This window comes from Coturnix japonica, unplaced genomic scaffold (assembly GCF_054131305.1).
Source record: "Coturnix japonica strain WE unplaced genomic scaffold, WE-NBRP24 Scf096, whole genome shotgun sequence".
NCBI classification, from domain to species: domain Eukaryota; kingdom Metazoa; phylum Chordata; class Aves; order Galliformes; family Phasianidae; genus Coturnix; species Coturnix japonica.
The window spans coordinates 330,511-345,291 of NW_028188999.1; the positions used below are offsets into that span (position 1 = coordinate 330,511).

At 59.3% G+C, this 14,781-nt stretch overlaps 1 protein-coding gene across 1 annotated transcript in view; it reads right to left on the reverse strand.

The window, feature by feature from the left end:
• Window positions 1-14,781, reverse strand: part of MARK2 (microtubule affinity regulating kinase 2) — a 37,051-nt gene that overhangs the window by 8,137 nt on the left and 14,133 nt on the right. The window contains exons 2-13 of the mRNA XM_085534685.1: window positions 13,072-13,251; window positions 10,860-10,913; window positions 10,670-10,718; window positions 10,475-10,540; window positions 9,658-9,728; window positions 9,403-9,459; window positions 8,182-8,418; window positions 5,669-5,788; window positions 3,790-3,889; window positions 3,557-3,669; window positions 2,102-2,228; window positions 492-667 (exon numbers count right to left, since the gene is read on the reverse strand). Coding sequence (XP_085390811.1) covers window positions 492-667; window positions 2,102-2,228; window positions 3,557-3,669; window positions 3,790-3,889; window positions 5,669-5,788; window positions 8,182-8,418; window positions 9,403-9,459; window positions 9,658-9,728; window positions 10,475-10,540; window positions 10,670-10,718; window positions 10,860-10,913; window positions 13,072-13,251 — 1,350 coding nt within the window. The remainder of the gene's footprint in view (window positions 1-491; window positions 668-2,101; window positions 2,229-3,556; window positions 3,670-3,789; window positions 3,890-5,668; window positions 5,789-8,181; window positions 8,419-9,402; window positions 9,460-9,657; window positions 9,729-10,474; window positions 10,541-10,669; window positions 10,719-10,859; window positions 10,914-13,071; window positions 13,252-14,781) is intronic.

The window sequence follows — 14,781 nt, forward strand, 5'->3', positions numbered from 1 at the left end:
AAGCCGGGTGTCCCAGCATCCCAAATCCCCCCTATAATAGGGATCTGGGTGTCTCAGCACCCCAATACACACAGCCCAGGTATCCCAGCACCCCAAAGACCCCCCATAATGGGGAGCTGGATGTCTCAGCATCCCCCTCCCCTTATAATGGGATCTGAGTGTCTCAGCCCCCCAACCCCTGCCCCATAATGGGGATCTGGGTGTCTCAGCCCCCCACCCACTCAGCCCAGGTATCCCAGCCCCCCAAATCCCCCCATAATGGGGATCTGGGTGTCTCAGCACACCCCCTCCCCTTATAATGGGGATCTGAGTGACTCAGCCCCCCCCCCCCCACCCCTGTTATAATGGGGATCTGGGTGTTTCAGCCCCCCAACCCCCCCCTCCCCTCATAATGGTGATCAGGGTATCTCAGCCCCCCAAACCCCCCCCCATAATGGTGATCAGGGTATCTCAGCCCCCCAACCCCCCCCCCCCCCCATTCCCATACTGACCGTGGATGGTGACGGTGTCCCTTTGCCCCTGTCCAGCCCGGGCAGGGGGCTGGGGGGCACCTTGGCGGTGCTGCCCACCCTCCTGCCCCCCTCCTCCTCTGCCACCCTCTTGTTCTCAGCGTTGGCAGCCTGAGTCTTCTTGGAGTACGACGAGGACGTGGGGATGGACAGCCCGGCTGGGGGGCAGAATGCAATGTGTCACCCCCCATATAGACAGCAACCCCCCCATATACACAGCAATGCACTGTGTCACCCCCCATATAGACAGCAACCCCCCCATATAGACAGCAATGCACTGTGTCACCCCCCATATAGACAGCAACCCCCCATATACACAGCAATGCACTGTGTCACCCCCATATAGACAGCAACCCCCCCATATACACAGCAATGCACTGTGTCACCCCCATATAGACAGCAACCCCCCCATATACACAGCAATGCACTGTGTCACCCCCCCATATAGACAGCAACCCCCCATATACACAGCAATGCACTGTGTCACCCCCCATATAGACTGCAACCCCCCCATATACACAGCAATGCACTGTGTCACCCCCATATAGACAGCAACCCCCCCATATACACAGCAATGCACTGTGTCACCCCCCCCTATAGACAGCAACCCCCCATATACACAGCAATGCTCTATGTCACCCCCATATAGACAGCAACCCCCCCATATACACAGCAATGCACTGTGTCACCCCCATATAGACAGCAACCCCCCATATACACAGCAATGCTCTATGTCACCCCCCCATATACACAGCAACCCCCCCATATACACAGCAATGCTCTATGTCACCCCCCCCATATACACAGCAATGCTCTATGTCACCCCCCCCCCCCCATATACATACCCCATTAAGGCCATGGGGTGAGGATTGGGGTGAAGGGGATGTGAAGGGGTTTGGGGGGGGGTCACACACCCCATTAAGGGCAATGGGGTGAGGATTGGGGGTGATGGGGGGGGGTCATACACCCCATTAAGGGCCATGGGTTTGGATTGGGGTTGGGGGGGGGTCGTACACCCCATTAAGGGCAATGGGGTGCAGATTGGGGTGATGGGGTGGGGGTCGTACCCCCCATTAAGGGCCATGGGGTTTGGATTGGGGTTGGGGGGGGGTCATACACCCCCATTAAGGACCATGGGGTTTGATTGGGTTGGGAGGGGTCATACACCCCATTAAGGGCAATGGGGTGCGGATTGGGGTGGGGGGGGGTCGTACACCCCATTAAGGCAATGGGGTTTGATTGGGGTTGGGGTGGGGGTCGTACCCCCATTAAGGGCCATGGGGTTTGGATTGGGGTTGGGGGGGTCGTACCCCCATTAAGGTCCATGGGGTGGGATTGGGGTTGGGGGGGTCGTACCCCCATTAAGGGCCATGGGGTGGGATTGGGGTTGCGGGGGGTCGTACCCCCATTAAGGACAATGGGGTTTGGATTGGGGTTGGGGGGGTCGTACCCCCATTAAGGGCCATGGGGTGGGATTGGGGTTGGGGGGGGTCATACCCCCATTAAGGACAATGGGGTTTGGATTGGGGTTGGGGGGGTCGTACCCCCATTAAGGTCCATGGGGTGGGATTGGGGTTGGGGGGGTCGCTCACCCTGGTCGCTGACCCTTCGCTTGGGGTTGGCCGAGACGCTGCGCTGCACTTTGTGGGCTGGGGAGGGGGCGGAGCTGTTGGCCACGTCGGGGGGCGGGCGGGGCTTCAGCGGAACCGACTCGTCCAGCTGAGGATGGAAGGAGGGGTCAGGGGGGAGGGGGCGGGGTGATGGGGGGGGGGGGTTGGAGGGGCAATGGGAGGTGGGGGGATGGGAGGTGGGGGGGATGGGCGGGGGGGGTTGGCAGGGCATAAGGACACGGCTGGAGATGGGCAGGAAGGCAGACCACCCCCCGCCCCCAACTCAGCATCCACCCCCGCCCCCCCCCCCCCATAAGCCCCCCCCAGCAGCACCCACCCCCCACCCCATAGCATCCCACCCCCCCTGCCCTCCATCCCACCTCTGCCCCCCCCAACTGCCCCCCACCCCTTCAATCCCACATCCCCGACCCCACCTCACATCCCCTTCACATCCTCCTCTCCCCATAGCCCCCCCCCGGTCCCACCCCCCCCCAAGACCCCCCCCCAAGACCCCCCCCCCAATTAACCTCGGAGCTCTTGTGATGCCCCCCAGCAGCATCCAACCCACCCCCCATAGCATCCCACCCCCCCCATGCCCTCCCTCCCCCCTGTGCCCCCCCCCGCCCTCCTCTCCCCATTGCCCTCCCCATAGCCCCCCAAGACCCCTCCCCAATTAACCTCGGAGCCCTTGTGATCCCCCCCAGTAGCATCCAACCCACACCCCATAGCATCCCCCCCCATAGCATCCCCCCCCATAGCATCTCCCCCCCATGCCCTCACATCCCCTTCACAGCCCCCTCTCCCCATTGCCCCCCCAATAGCCCCCCAAGACCCCTCCCCAATTAACCTCGGAGCTCTTGTGATCCCCCCCCAGCAGCATCCAACCCACCCCCCATAGCATCCCCCCCATAGCATCCCCCTCCCCAGGCCCCCTATCCCCTTCACACCCCCCTCTCCCCATACCCCCCCCATACCCCTCCCCATAGCCCCCCCCCCCAATTAACCTCGGAGCTCTTGTGATCCCCCCCCAGCAGCATCCAACCCACACCCCATAGCATCCCACCCCCCCACCATGCCCTCCCTCCCCCCCTCCTCTCCCCATTGCCCCCCCCATAGCCCCCCAGCCCCCCCCCCAATTAACCTCGGAGCTCTTGTGGTCCCCCCAGCAGCATCCAACCCACCCCCCATAGCATCCCCCCCCATAGCATCCCCCCCCCCCATGCCCTCCATCCCCTTCTCACCCCCCTCTCCCCATACCCCCCCCATAGCCCCCCATAGACCCCCCCCCCCAATTAACCTCGGAGCTCTTGTGGTCCAGCAGCATCCAACCCACCCCCCATAGCATCCCCCCCCATAGCATCCCCCCCCCCCATGCCCTCCATCCCCTTCACACCCCCCTCTCCCCATACCCCCCCCCATAGCCCCCCCCCAATTAACCTCGGGGCTCTTGTGGTCCAGCAGCAGGTACGTGGCCATCACCTCGTTGTACTTCTGCCCCACCAGCGACTCCTGGATCTCCTCCCTCGTGTACCCCATGGACACCATCAGCTCTGGGGACAAACAGCCTCAGACGGGGGGAGCCAACAGGGACCCCCCCCCTTTTAAACCATCGCCCCCCCACCCCCCACCCCTCTCTCTTTGAGGGGGGGTCTCCTCCCCCCACAGCCCACCTGTCCTCCGGGGGTCCTTGTAGTCGGGGACAGGTTCCATGTAGGGCTTCAGCTCGTCGTCCTCGTGGCCCACGTTCATCCAGCGGTCCTTCATGATTTGCTGGGGGGATTTTGGGGGGGGGGGTCACCTTTGGGGTCCATGGGGTCACCTTTTGGGGTCACCTTATGGGGGCAACCTTATGGGGTCCCTTGGGTCAGCTTTTGGGGTTACCCTTTGGGGTAACTGGGGTCAACCTTTGGGGTCCATGGGGTCAACCTTTGGGGTCAACCTCTTGGGGTCAGCCTTTTGGGGTCAACCTTTTGGGGTCCCTAGGGTCACCTTTTGGGGTCCATGGGGTCCCTGCAGTCAACCTTTTGGGGTCAACCTTATGGGGTCCCTTGGGTCACCTTTTGGGGTCACTCTTGGGGTCCCTGGGGTCACCTTTTGGGGTCCCTGGGGTCAAGCTTTGGGGTCCATGGGGTCAACCTTTTGGGGTCAACATTTTGGGGTCCCTAGGGTTGCCTTTTGGGGTCCATGGGGTCAACCTTTTGGGTCACCTTATGGGGTCCCTGGGGTCAATCTTTTGGGGTCCCTGGGATTAACCTCTGGGGTCACCTTTTGGGGTCACTTTTGGGGTAACTGGGGTCACCATTTGGGGTCTATGAGGTCAACCTTATGGGGTCCATGCGGTTGCCTTTTGGGGTCCCTGGGGTCAACCTTTGGGGTCCATGGGGTCACCTTTTGGGGTCACTTTTTGGGTAACTGGGGTCACCATTTGGGGTCCCTAGAGTTGCCTTTTGGGGTCCCTGGGATCAGCCTTTTGGGGTCACCATTTGGTGTCCCTAGGGTTGCCTTTTGGGGTCCCTGGGGTCAACCTTTGGGGTCACCTTATGGGGGCAACCTTATGGGGTCCCTTGGGTCAACTTTTGGGGTTACCCTTTGGGGTAACTGGGGTCACCATTTGGGGTCCATGGGGTCAGCCTTTTGGGGTCAACATTTTGGGGTCCCTAGGGTTGCATTTAGGGGTCCATGGGGTCAACCTTTTGGGTCACCTTATGGGGTCCCTGGGGTCAACCTTTGGGATCAACCTTTGAGGTCACCTTTTGGGGTCACCATTTGGGGTCTCTGGGGTCACCTTTTGGGGTCACTTTTGGGGTAACTGGGGTCACCTTTTGGGGTCACCTTTTGGGGTCAACCTTATGGGGTCCCTGGGGTCAACCTTTGGGGTCACCTTTTGGGGTCACTTTTGGGGTAACTGGGGTCACCATTTGGGGTCCATGGGGTCAACCTTTTCAGGTCCTTGGGGTCAACCTTTGGGTGTCCCTGGGGTCACATTTGGGGTGAACCTTATGGGGTCCCTGGGGTCACTTGTTGGGATCAACCTTTTGGGGTCCCTAGGGTCACCTTTTGGGGTCAATCTTATGGGGTCCCTGGAGACACCTTTTGGGTCCATGGGGTCAACCTTTGGAGTCCATGGGGTCAACATTTAGGGTCCCTGGGGTCACCTTATGGGCTCCATGGTGTCACCCTTTGGGGTCAACCTTTAGGGTACCCGGGATCACTTTTTGGGTCCCTAGCGTCACCTTATGGGGTCCATGGGGTCAACCTTTGGGATCAACCTCTGGGGTCACCTTTTGGGGTCACTTTTGGGGTAACTGGGGTCACCATTTGGGGTCCCTGGGGTCAACCTTTGGGGTCACCTTATGGGGTCAACCTTATGGGGTCCCTGGAGTCACATTTGGGATCAACCTTTTGGGGTCCCTGGGGTCAACCTTTGGGGTCACCTTTTGGGGTCAACCTTATGGGGTCCCTGGAGTCACATTTGGGGTCAACCTTTTGGGGTCCCTGGGGATCTTTCCATTTCACCCCAAACCTCAGCGGGGATCCCCCCCCCCTCACCTCCAGGGTTCCCCTCTTGGTGGGGTTGAGGATGAGGAACTTCTTCAGCAGGTTCTCACAGTCGGTGGACATGTAAAAGGGGATGCGGTATTTACCACGCAGCACTCGCTCCCTCAGCTCCTGGGGGAGAACAAGGGGGCACCCAACATTAGGGGGGACACTATGGACCCCCAAGGAGCTCCTGGGGGGTGGGGGGATATAATGGACCCCCATAGAGCTCCTGGGGGGTGGGGGGGACAAAATGGACCCCCATAGAGCTCCTGGGGGGTGGGGGGACACAATGGACCCCATAGAGCTCCTGGGGGGTGGGGGGACACAATGGACCCCCATAGAGCTCCAGGGGTGGGGGGGACACAATGGACCCCATAGAGCTCCTGGGTAAGAATAAGGGGGCACCCAACATAAGGGGGGACACAATGGACCCCCATAGAGCTCTTGGGGGGTGGGGGGACACAATGGACCCCCATAGAGTTCCTAGGGGTGGGGGGACACAATGGACCCCCATAAGGCTCCTGGGGGGTGGGGTGGACACAATGGACCCCCATAGAGCTCCTGGGGGGTGGGGGACACAATGGACCCCCATAGAGTTCCTGGGGGGTGGGGTGGACACAATGGACCCCCATAGAGCTCCTGGGGGGTGGGGGACACAATGGACCCCCATAGAGCTCCTGGGGGGTGGGGGACACAATGGACCCCCATAGAGCTCCTGGGGGGTGGGGGGACACAATGGACCCCATAGAGCTCCTGGGGGGTGGGGGGACACAACAGACCCCCATAAGGGGTTGGGGAGACACAACAGACCCCCATAGAGCTCTTAGGGGTGGGGGGACACAATGGACCCCCATAGAGCTCTTAGGGGTGGGGGGACACAATGGACCCCCATAGGCTCCCCAATACTGGGGGGTCTTCCCCATATCCCCCCATCATGTATTACCTTCAGGTTCTGCCCATCGAAGGGCAGGGAGCCGCTGACCAGTGTATATAGGATGACCCCCAACATAAGGGGGGACACAGTGGACCCCCATAAGGGGGGTGGGGGGGACACAATGGACCCCCATAGAGCTCCAGGGGGGTGGGGGGACACAATGGAACCCCATAAGGGGGTTGGGGGGACACAATGGACCCCATAGAGCTCTTAGGGGTGGGGGGACACAATGGACCCCCATAAGGGGGGTGGGGGGACACAATGGACCCCAATAGAGCTCTTGGGGGGTGGGGGGACACAATGGACCCCCATAGAGCTCCTAGGGGTGGGAGGAACACAATGGACCCCCATAAGGGGGGTGGGGGGACACAATAGACCCCCATAGAGCTCCTGGGGGTGGGGGGAACACAATGGACCCCATAGAGCTCCTGGGAGGTGGGGGGGACACAATGGACCCCCATAAGGGGGGTGGGGGGGACACAATGGACCCCCATAGAGCTCTTAGGGGTGGGGGGACACAATGGACCCCCATAGGCTCCCCAATACTGGGGGGTCTTCCCCATATCCCCCCATCATGTATTACCTTCAGGTTCTGCCCATCGAAGGGCAGGGAGCCGCTGACCAGTGTATATAGGATGACCCCCAACATAAGGGGGGACACAGTGGACCCCCATAAGGGGGGTGGGGGGGACACAATGGACCCCCATAGAGCTCCAGGGGGGTGGGGGGACACAATGGAACCCCATAAGGGGGTTGGGGGGACACAATGGACCCCATAGAGCTCTTAGGGGTGGGGGGACACAATGGACCCCCATAAGGGGGGTGGGGGGACACAATGGACCCCAATAGAGCTCTTGGGGGGTGGGGGGACACAATGGACCCCCATAGAGCTCCTAGGGGTGGGAGGAACACAATGGACCCCCATAAGGGGGGTGGGGGGACACAATAGACCCCCATAGAGCTCCTGGGGGTGGGGGGAACACAATGGACCCCATAGAGCTCCTGGGAGGTGGGGGGGACACAATGGACCCCCATAAGGGGGGTGGGGGGGACACAATGGACCCCCATAGGCTCCCCAATGCTGGGGGTCTCCCCCCATATCCCCCCATGACGTATTACCTTCAGGTTCTGCCCATCGAAGGGCAGGGAGCCGCTGACCAGCGTATATAGGATGACCCCCAACATAAGGGGGGACACAATGGACCCCCAGAAGGGGGGTTGGGGACACAATGGACCCCCATAGAGCTCCTGGGGGGTGGGGGGACACAATGGAACCCCATAAGGGGGTGGGGGGACACAACAGACCCCCATAAGGGGGTGGGGGGACACAATGGACCCCCATAAGGGGGTGGGGGGACACAATGGACTCCCATAAGGGGGGTGGGGGGACACAATGGCCCCCCATAGAGCTCCTGGGGGGTGGGGGGGACACAACAGACCCCCATAAGGGGGGTGGGGGGACACAATGGACCCCCATAGAGCTCTTAGGGGTGGGGGGACACAATGGACCCCCATAAGGGGGGTGGGGGGACACAATGGACCCCCATAGGCTCCCCAATGCTGGGGGTCTCCCCCCATCATATCTTACCTTCAGGTTCTGCCCGTCGAAGGGCAGGGAGCCGCTGACCAGCGTATACAGGATGACCCCTAAACTCCAAACATCCACTTCGGGGCCGTCGTATTTTTTGCCTTGGAAAAGCTCCGGGGCAGCGTAAGGGGGGGAACCACAGAACGTGTCCAGTTTGTTCCCAAAAGTGAATTCGTTGCTGAACCCAAAATCGGCGATTTTGATGTTCATGTCGGCATCCAGCAGCAGGTTCTCGGCCTGACACAGAGACAGAGGGACGCAGTAAGGACACTGGGGGGGTATGGGGGATATGGGGATGGGAGGGGGATATAGGGTCACCTTTGGGGTCCATGGGGTCACCGTATGGGGTTGACTATTTGGGGTCCCTGGGTCAACATCTGGGATCACCATTGGGGTCCCTAGGGTCACCTTTGGGGTCACCTTTGGGGTCCATGGGATCAACCTTTTGGGGTTGACCATTTGGGGTCCCTGGGGTCACCTTTGGGATCTATGGGGTCATCTTTGAGATCTATGGGGTCACCCTTTTAGGGTCCTTGGGTTCACCTTTGAGATCCCTGGGGTCATCTTTGGGGTCCATGGGGGTCAACTTTGGGGTCAACATTTGGGGTCCCTGGAGACACCTTATGGGGTCCCTGGGGTCACCTTTGGGGTCACCTTTGGGGTCCATGGGATCAACCTTTTGGGGTTGACCATTTGGGGTCCCTGGGGCCACCTCTAGGGGTCCCTGGGGTCACCTTTGGGATCTATGGGGTCACCCTTTTAGGGTCCTTGGGTTCATCTTTGAGATCCCTGGAGTCACCTTATGGGGTCCATGGGGGTCAAACCTTTGGGGTCCTTGGGGTTGCCCTTTGGGGTCAGCCTTTGGGGTCCCTTGGGTCAACCTTTTGGGTCCCTGGGATCAACCTTTGGGGTCAGCCTTTTGGGGTCAACCTTTTTGGTCCCTGGGGTCACCTTTGGGGTCCATGGGGTCAACCTTTTGGGGTTGACCATTTGGGGTCCCTGGGGCAACCTTATGGGGTCCCTGGGTTTAACCTTTGGGGTCAACCTTTCAGGTCCCTGGGGTCACCCTTTTAGGGTCCCTGGGGTCACTTTTGGGGGTCCCTATGATCAACCTTTTGGGGTCCTTGTGCTGCCACGGGTCTGGCAAAGGTTGGGGGGGGGTTTGTGACAGTGTGACGGGGTCAGAAGGACCATAGAAGTGAATTGGGGGGGGGTCCTCACCTTCAGGTCTCTGTGCACAATGAACTTCTGGTGGCAATACTGCACGGCAGACACGATCTGCAAGAGGAGGGAGGGGTTATAGGGGACCCCAAAAGGGGTTTGGGGGGGGGGGGGGGGTGATAGGGGACCCCAAAAGAGATTTTGGGGGGGGGGGGGGTGATAGGGGACCCCAAAAGGGGTTTGGGGGGGGGGAGATAGGGGACACCAAAAGAGGTTTGGGGGGGGTTGGGGGGGTTGGGGGGGGTCCCTCCCCACCTGTCGGAACTTGGCCCTGGCCTCCTTCTCCTTCATGCGCCCGTGGGCCACCAGGTAGTCAAAGACTTCACCTGGGGGGGGGGAGAGAGAGCAGGGTGAGATACAGACAGGCTGCCCAGGACCCCCCCCCATACACAGCCCCCAACCCCCATACACAGCCCCTACCCTATATCCAGGCCCCCACCCCATATACAGCCTACCCCCATATACAGCCCTCACCCCATATACAGCCCCCACCTCCATATCAAGCCCCCACCTATATTGAGCCCCCCCCCATGTACAGCCTACCCCCATATCCAGCCCCCTCCCCCATATCCAGGCCCCACCCCCCATATAAAGCCCCCACCACCCATATACAGCCCCCAACCCCCATACACAGCCCCCACCCTATATCCAGGCCCCCCCATATACAGCCTATCCCCATATACAGCCCTCACCCCATATACAGCCACCACCCCCATATCCAGGCCCCCCCTATATAAAGCCCCCACACCCCATATCCAGCCCCCACCCTATATCCAGGCCCCCACCCCATATACAGCCTACCCCCATATACAGCCCCCACCCCATAACCAGCCCCCTCCCCCATATCCAGCCCCACCCGTATAAAGCCCCCACCCCCCATATACAGGCCCCACCCATATCCAGCCCCCCACCCATATACAGCCTACCCCCATACACAGCCCCCAACCCCCATATCCAGCCCCCCACCCCCCATATCCAGCCCCCCCCATACACAGCCCCCCCCCCCATACCCAGCCCCCACCCCCCATACCCAGCCCCCAGCCCCCACCCCATATCCACCCCCCCCGCTCACCCCCACTGGCGTACTCCATGACCAGGTAAAGGGTCTTCTCTGTCTCGATCACCTCAAAGAGCTTCACTGCAAGAGGCCGAGTGGGGCTGGGGGAGGAGGGGGGGGGGGTGGCCGCCCCCACCGTGTCCCCATACGGTGTATGTGGGGGGGGGGGGCACGTAAACCCCGTCTATGGGGCAGCATATGGGGGCTCACCTATGTTGGGGTGGTTCAGCACCTTCATTATCCGCACCTCCCGGAACAGCTATGGGGAAACGATGGGGGGTTGATGCTGAGACCCCCCCCATAAACAACAGGAGGGGAGTAAGGCTATGGGGGGCACAGGGTGTTATGGGGGAGTTGTTATGGGGGGGGGGTTGTTATGGGGGGGGATGGGAAGCATCACCTTCTGTAGGCTGGAGGAGTTGAGCTGAGTCTTGTCAATGATCTTCACTGCAACCTATAGGGAGAAACAGGGATTGGATGAGCCACGGCCGGACCCACAGATAAATGGGGCCCATAGGATGAGGAGCAGGAGTACAGGGTTGTCCCTATATCATAATAGGGCCCTATATGCAGCACAGGGCTGGCCCTATAGCATAATAGGGCCCTATATGCAGCACAGGGCTGTCCCTATATCATAATAGGGCCCTATATGCAGCACAGGGCTGGCCCTATATCATAACAGGGCCCTATATGCAGCACAGGGCTGGCCCTATATCATAATAGGGCCCTATATGCAGCACAGGGCTGTCCCTATATCACAGTAGGGCCCTATATGCAGCACAGGGCTGTCCCTATATCATAATAGGGCCCTATATGCAGCACAGGGCTGGCCCTATATCATAATGGGGCCCTATAAGCAGCACAGGGCTGTCCCTATATCATAATAGGGCCCTATATGCAGCACAGGGCTGTCCCTATATCATAATAGGGCCCATAGGATGAGGACCAGGAGCTCAGTACCAGCCCCACATCACAGTGGGGCCCATGGGATCGAGGTCTGACTATATGGTATGAGATCTGTCCCCAATAGGACAAGGTCAGCCCCATATCACAGTGGGGTCTATGGGATGAGCTCAGCCCCATATCACAGTGGGGTCTATGGGATGAGCTCAGCCCCATATCACAGTGGGGTCCATGGGATGAGCTCAGCCCCATATCACAGTGGGGCCCATAGATGAGCTCAGCCCCATATCACAGTGGGGCCCATAGATGAGCTCAGCCCCATATCACAGTGGGGTCTATGGGATGAGCTCAGCCCCATATCACAGTGGGGCCCATAGATGAGCTCAGCCCCATATCACAGTGCACAGTGGGGCCCATAGATGAGCTCAGCCCCATATCACAGTGTCCCCATTGGACTCAGTGTGTCCCCATTGTTCCATGTCTGTCCCTATGGCTGATCTCACCCCACACCCAGCACTGTGTCCCCATAGCTCTGTCCCTATGGCTGATCTCACCCCATACCCAGCAGTGTGTCCCCATAGCTCTGTCCCTATGGCTGATCTCACCCCATATCCCAGCAGTGTCCCCCCATAGCTCTGTCCCTATGGCTGATCTCACCCCACACCCAGCACTGTGTCCCCATAGCTCTGTCCCTATGGCTGATCTCACCCCATAGCCCAGCAGTGTGTCCCCATAGCTCTGTCCCTATGGCTGATCTCACCCCATAGCCCAGCAGTGTCCCCCCATAGCTCTGTCCCTATGGCTGATCTCACCCCATAGCCCAGCAGTGTGTCCCCATAGCTCTGTCCCTATGGCTGATCTCACCCCACACCCAGCAGTGTGTCCCCATAGCTCTGTCCCTATGGCTGATCTCACCCCATAGCCCAGCAGTGTGTCCCCATAGCTCTGTCCCTATGGCTGATCTCACCCCACACCCAGCAGTGTGTCCCCATAGCTCTGTCCCTATGGCTGATCTCACCCCATAGCCCAGCAGTGTGTCCTCATAGCTCTGTCCCTATGGCTGATCTCACCCCATAGCCCAGCAGTGTGTCCCCATAGCTCTGTCCCTATGGCTGATCTCACCCCACACCCAGCAGTGTGTCCCCATAGCTCTGTCCCTATGGCTGATCTCACCCCATAGCCCAGCACTGTGTCCCCATAGCTCTGTCCCTATGGCTGATCTCACCCCATAGCCCAGCAGTGTGTCCCCATAGCTCTGTCCCTATGGCTGATCTCACCCCACACCCAGCAGTGTGTCCCCATAGCTCTGTCCCTATGGCTGATCTCACCCCATAGCCCAGCAGTGTGTCCCCATAGCTCTGTCCCTATGGCTGATCTCACCCCACACCCAGCAGTGTGTCCCCATAGCTCTGTCCCTATGGCTGATCTCACCCCATAGCCCAGCACTGTGTCCCCATAGCTCTGTCCCTATGGCTGATCTCACCCCATAGCCCAGCAGTGTGTCCCCATAGCTCTGTCCCTATGGCTGATCTCACCCCACACCCAGCAGTGTGTCCCCATAGCTCTGTCCCTATGGCTGATCTCACCCCATAGCCCAGCAGTGTGTCCCCATAGCTCTGTCCCTATGGCTGATCTCACCCCACACCCAGCAGTGTCCCCCCATAGCTCTGTCCCTATGGCTGATCTCACCCCACACCCATTTCATTCACCTCCTTCCCGGTCAGGACGTGTCGTGCCAGTTTGACCTTGGCGAAGTTCCCTTTGCCGATGGTTTTCAGCAGCCGATAGTTCCCAACGTGCGGCTGCTCGTCGGCCGACGCGCCCGAACCGCGGCCACGCAGCATCGCGGGCTTCCCCGACGGCTTCGAGTCGGTATGGCACAGCGCTGCCTGTGGGGATATAGGGGGTAATGGGGTAATTGGGTAATAGGGGATAATGGGGTTACAGCGCTGCCTATGGGGATATAGGGGGTAATAGGGTAATAGGGGATAACAGGGTTACAGCACTGCCTATGGGGGATATAGGGGATAACGGGGGGGTTACAGCGCCGCCTATGGGGGATATAGGGGATGACAGGGGGTTACAGCGCCGCCTATGGGGGTAATAGGGGATAATGGGGGGTTACAGCGCCGCCTATAGGGGGTATAGTAATAGGGTAATAGGGTAATTGGGGATAACGGGGGGTTACAGCGCCGCCTATGGGGGATATAGGGGATAATGGGGTAATAGGGGGTAACGGGGTTACAGTGCTGCCTATGGGGGATATAGGGGATAATAGGGTAATAGGGGATAACGGGGGTTACAGAGCCGCCTATGGGGGATATAGGGGATAATGGGGGTTACAGCGCCACCTATGGGGGAATATAGGGGATAATAGGGGGTTACAGCGCCGCCTATAGGGGATAGAGTAATAGGGTAATAGAGTAATAGGGGATAACAGGGGGTTACAGCGCCGCCTATGGGGGTAATAGGGGATATTAGGGGGTTACAGCGCCGCCTATGGGGGATAGAGTAATAGGGTAATAGAGTAATAGGGGATAACGGGGGGTTACAGTGCCGCCTATGGGGGTAATAGGGGATAACGGGGGGTTACAGCGCCACCTATGGGGGATATAGTAATAGGGTAATAGAGTAATAGGGGATAACGGGGGGTTACAGCGCTGCCTATGGGGGATACAGTAATAGGGTAATAGAGTAATAGGGGATAACGGGGTTACAGCACCGCCTATGGGGGATATGGTAATAGGGTAATAGGGGATAACGGGGGGCTACAGCACTGCCTATGAGGGTAATAGGGGATAACGGGGGGGTTATAGTGCTTCCTATGGGGTCATAGGGGATAACAGGGGGTTACAGCGCTGCCTATGGGGGATATTGAGGATAATAGGGTAATAGGGGGTAACGGGGTTACAGCGCCGCCTATGGGGGATACAGTAATAGGGTAATAGGGTAATAAGGGGTAACAGGGGGTTACAGCGCCGCCTATGGGGATATAGGGGATAATAGGGGGGTTACAGCGCCGCCTATGGGGATATAGGGGATAATAGGGGGGTTACAGCGCCGCCTATAGGGGGTATAGTAATAGGGTAATAGGGTAATTGGGGATAACAGGGGGTTACAGCGCCGCCTATGGGGGATATAGGGGATAACAGGGGGTTACAGCGCCGCCTATGGGGGTAATAGGGGATAACAGGGGGTTACAGCACCACCTATGGGGGATATAGGGGATAACAGGGGGTTACAGCGCTGCCTATGGGGGTAATAGGGGATAACGGGGGGTTACAGCGCCGCCTATGGGGGATATAGGGGATAATGGGGGGGTTATAGTGCTTCCTATGGGGTATATAGGGGATAATGGGGGGATTATAGTGCTTCCTATGGGGTATATAGGGGATAATGGGGGGGTTATAGTGCTTCCT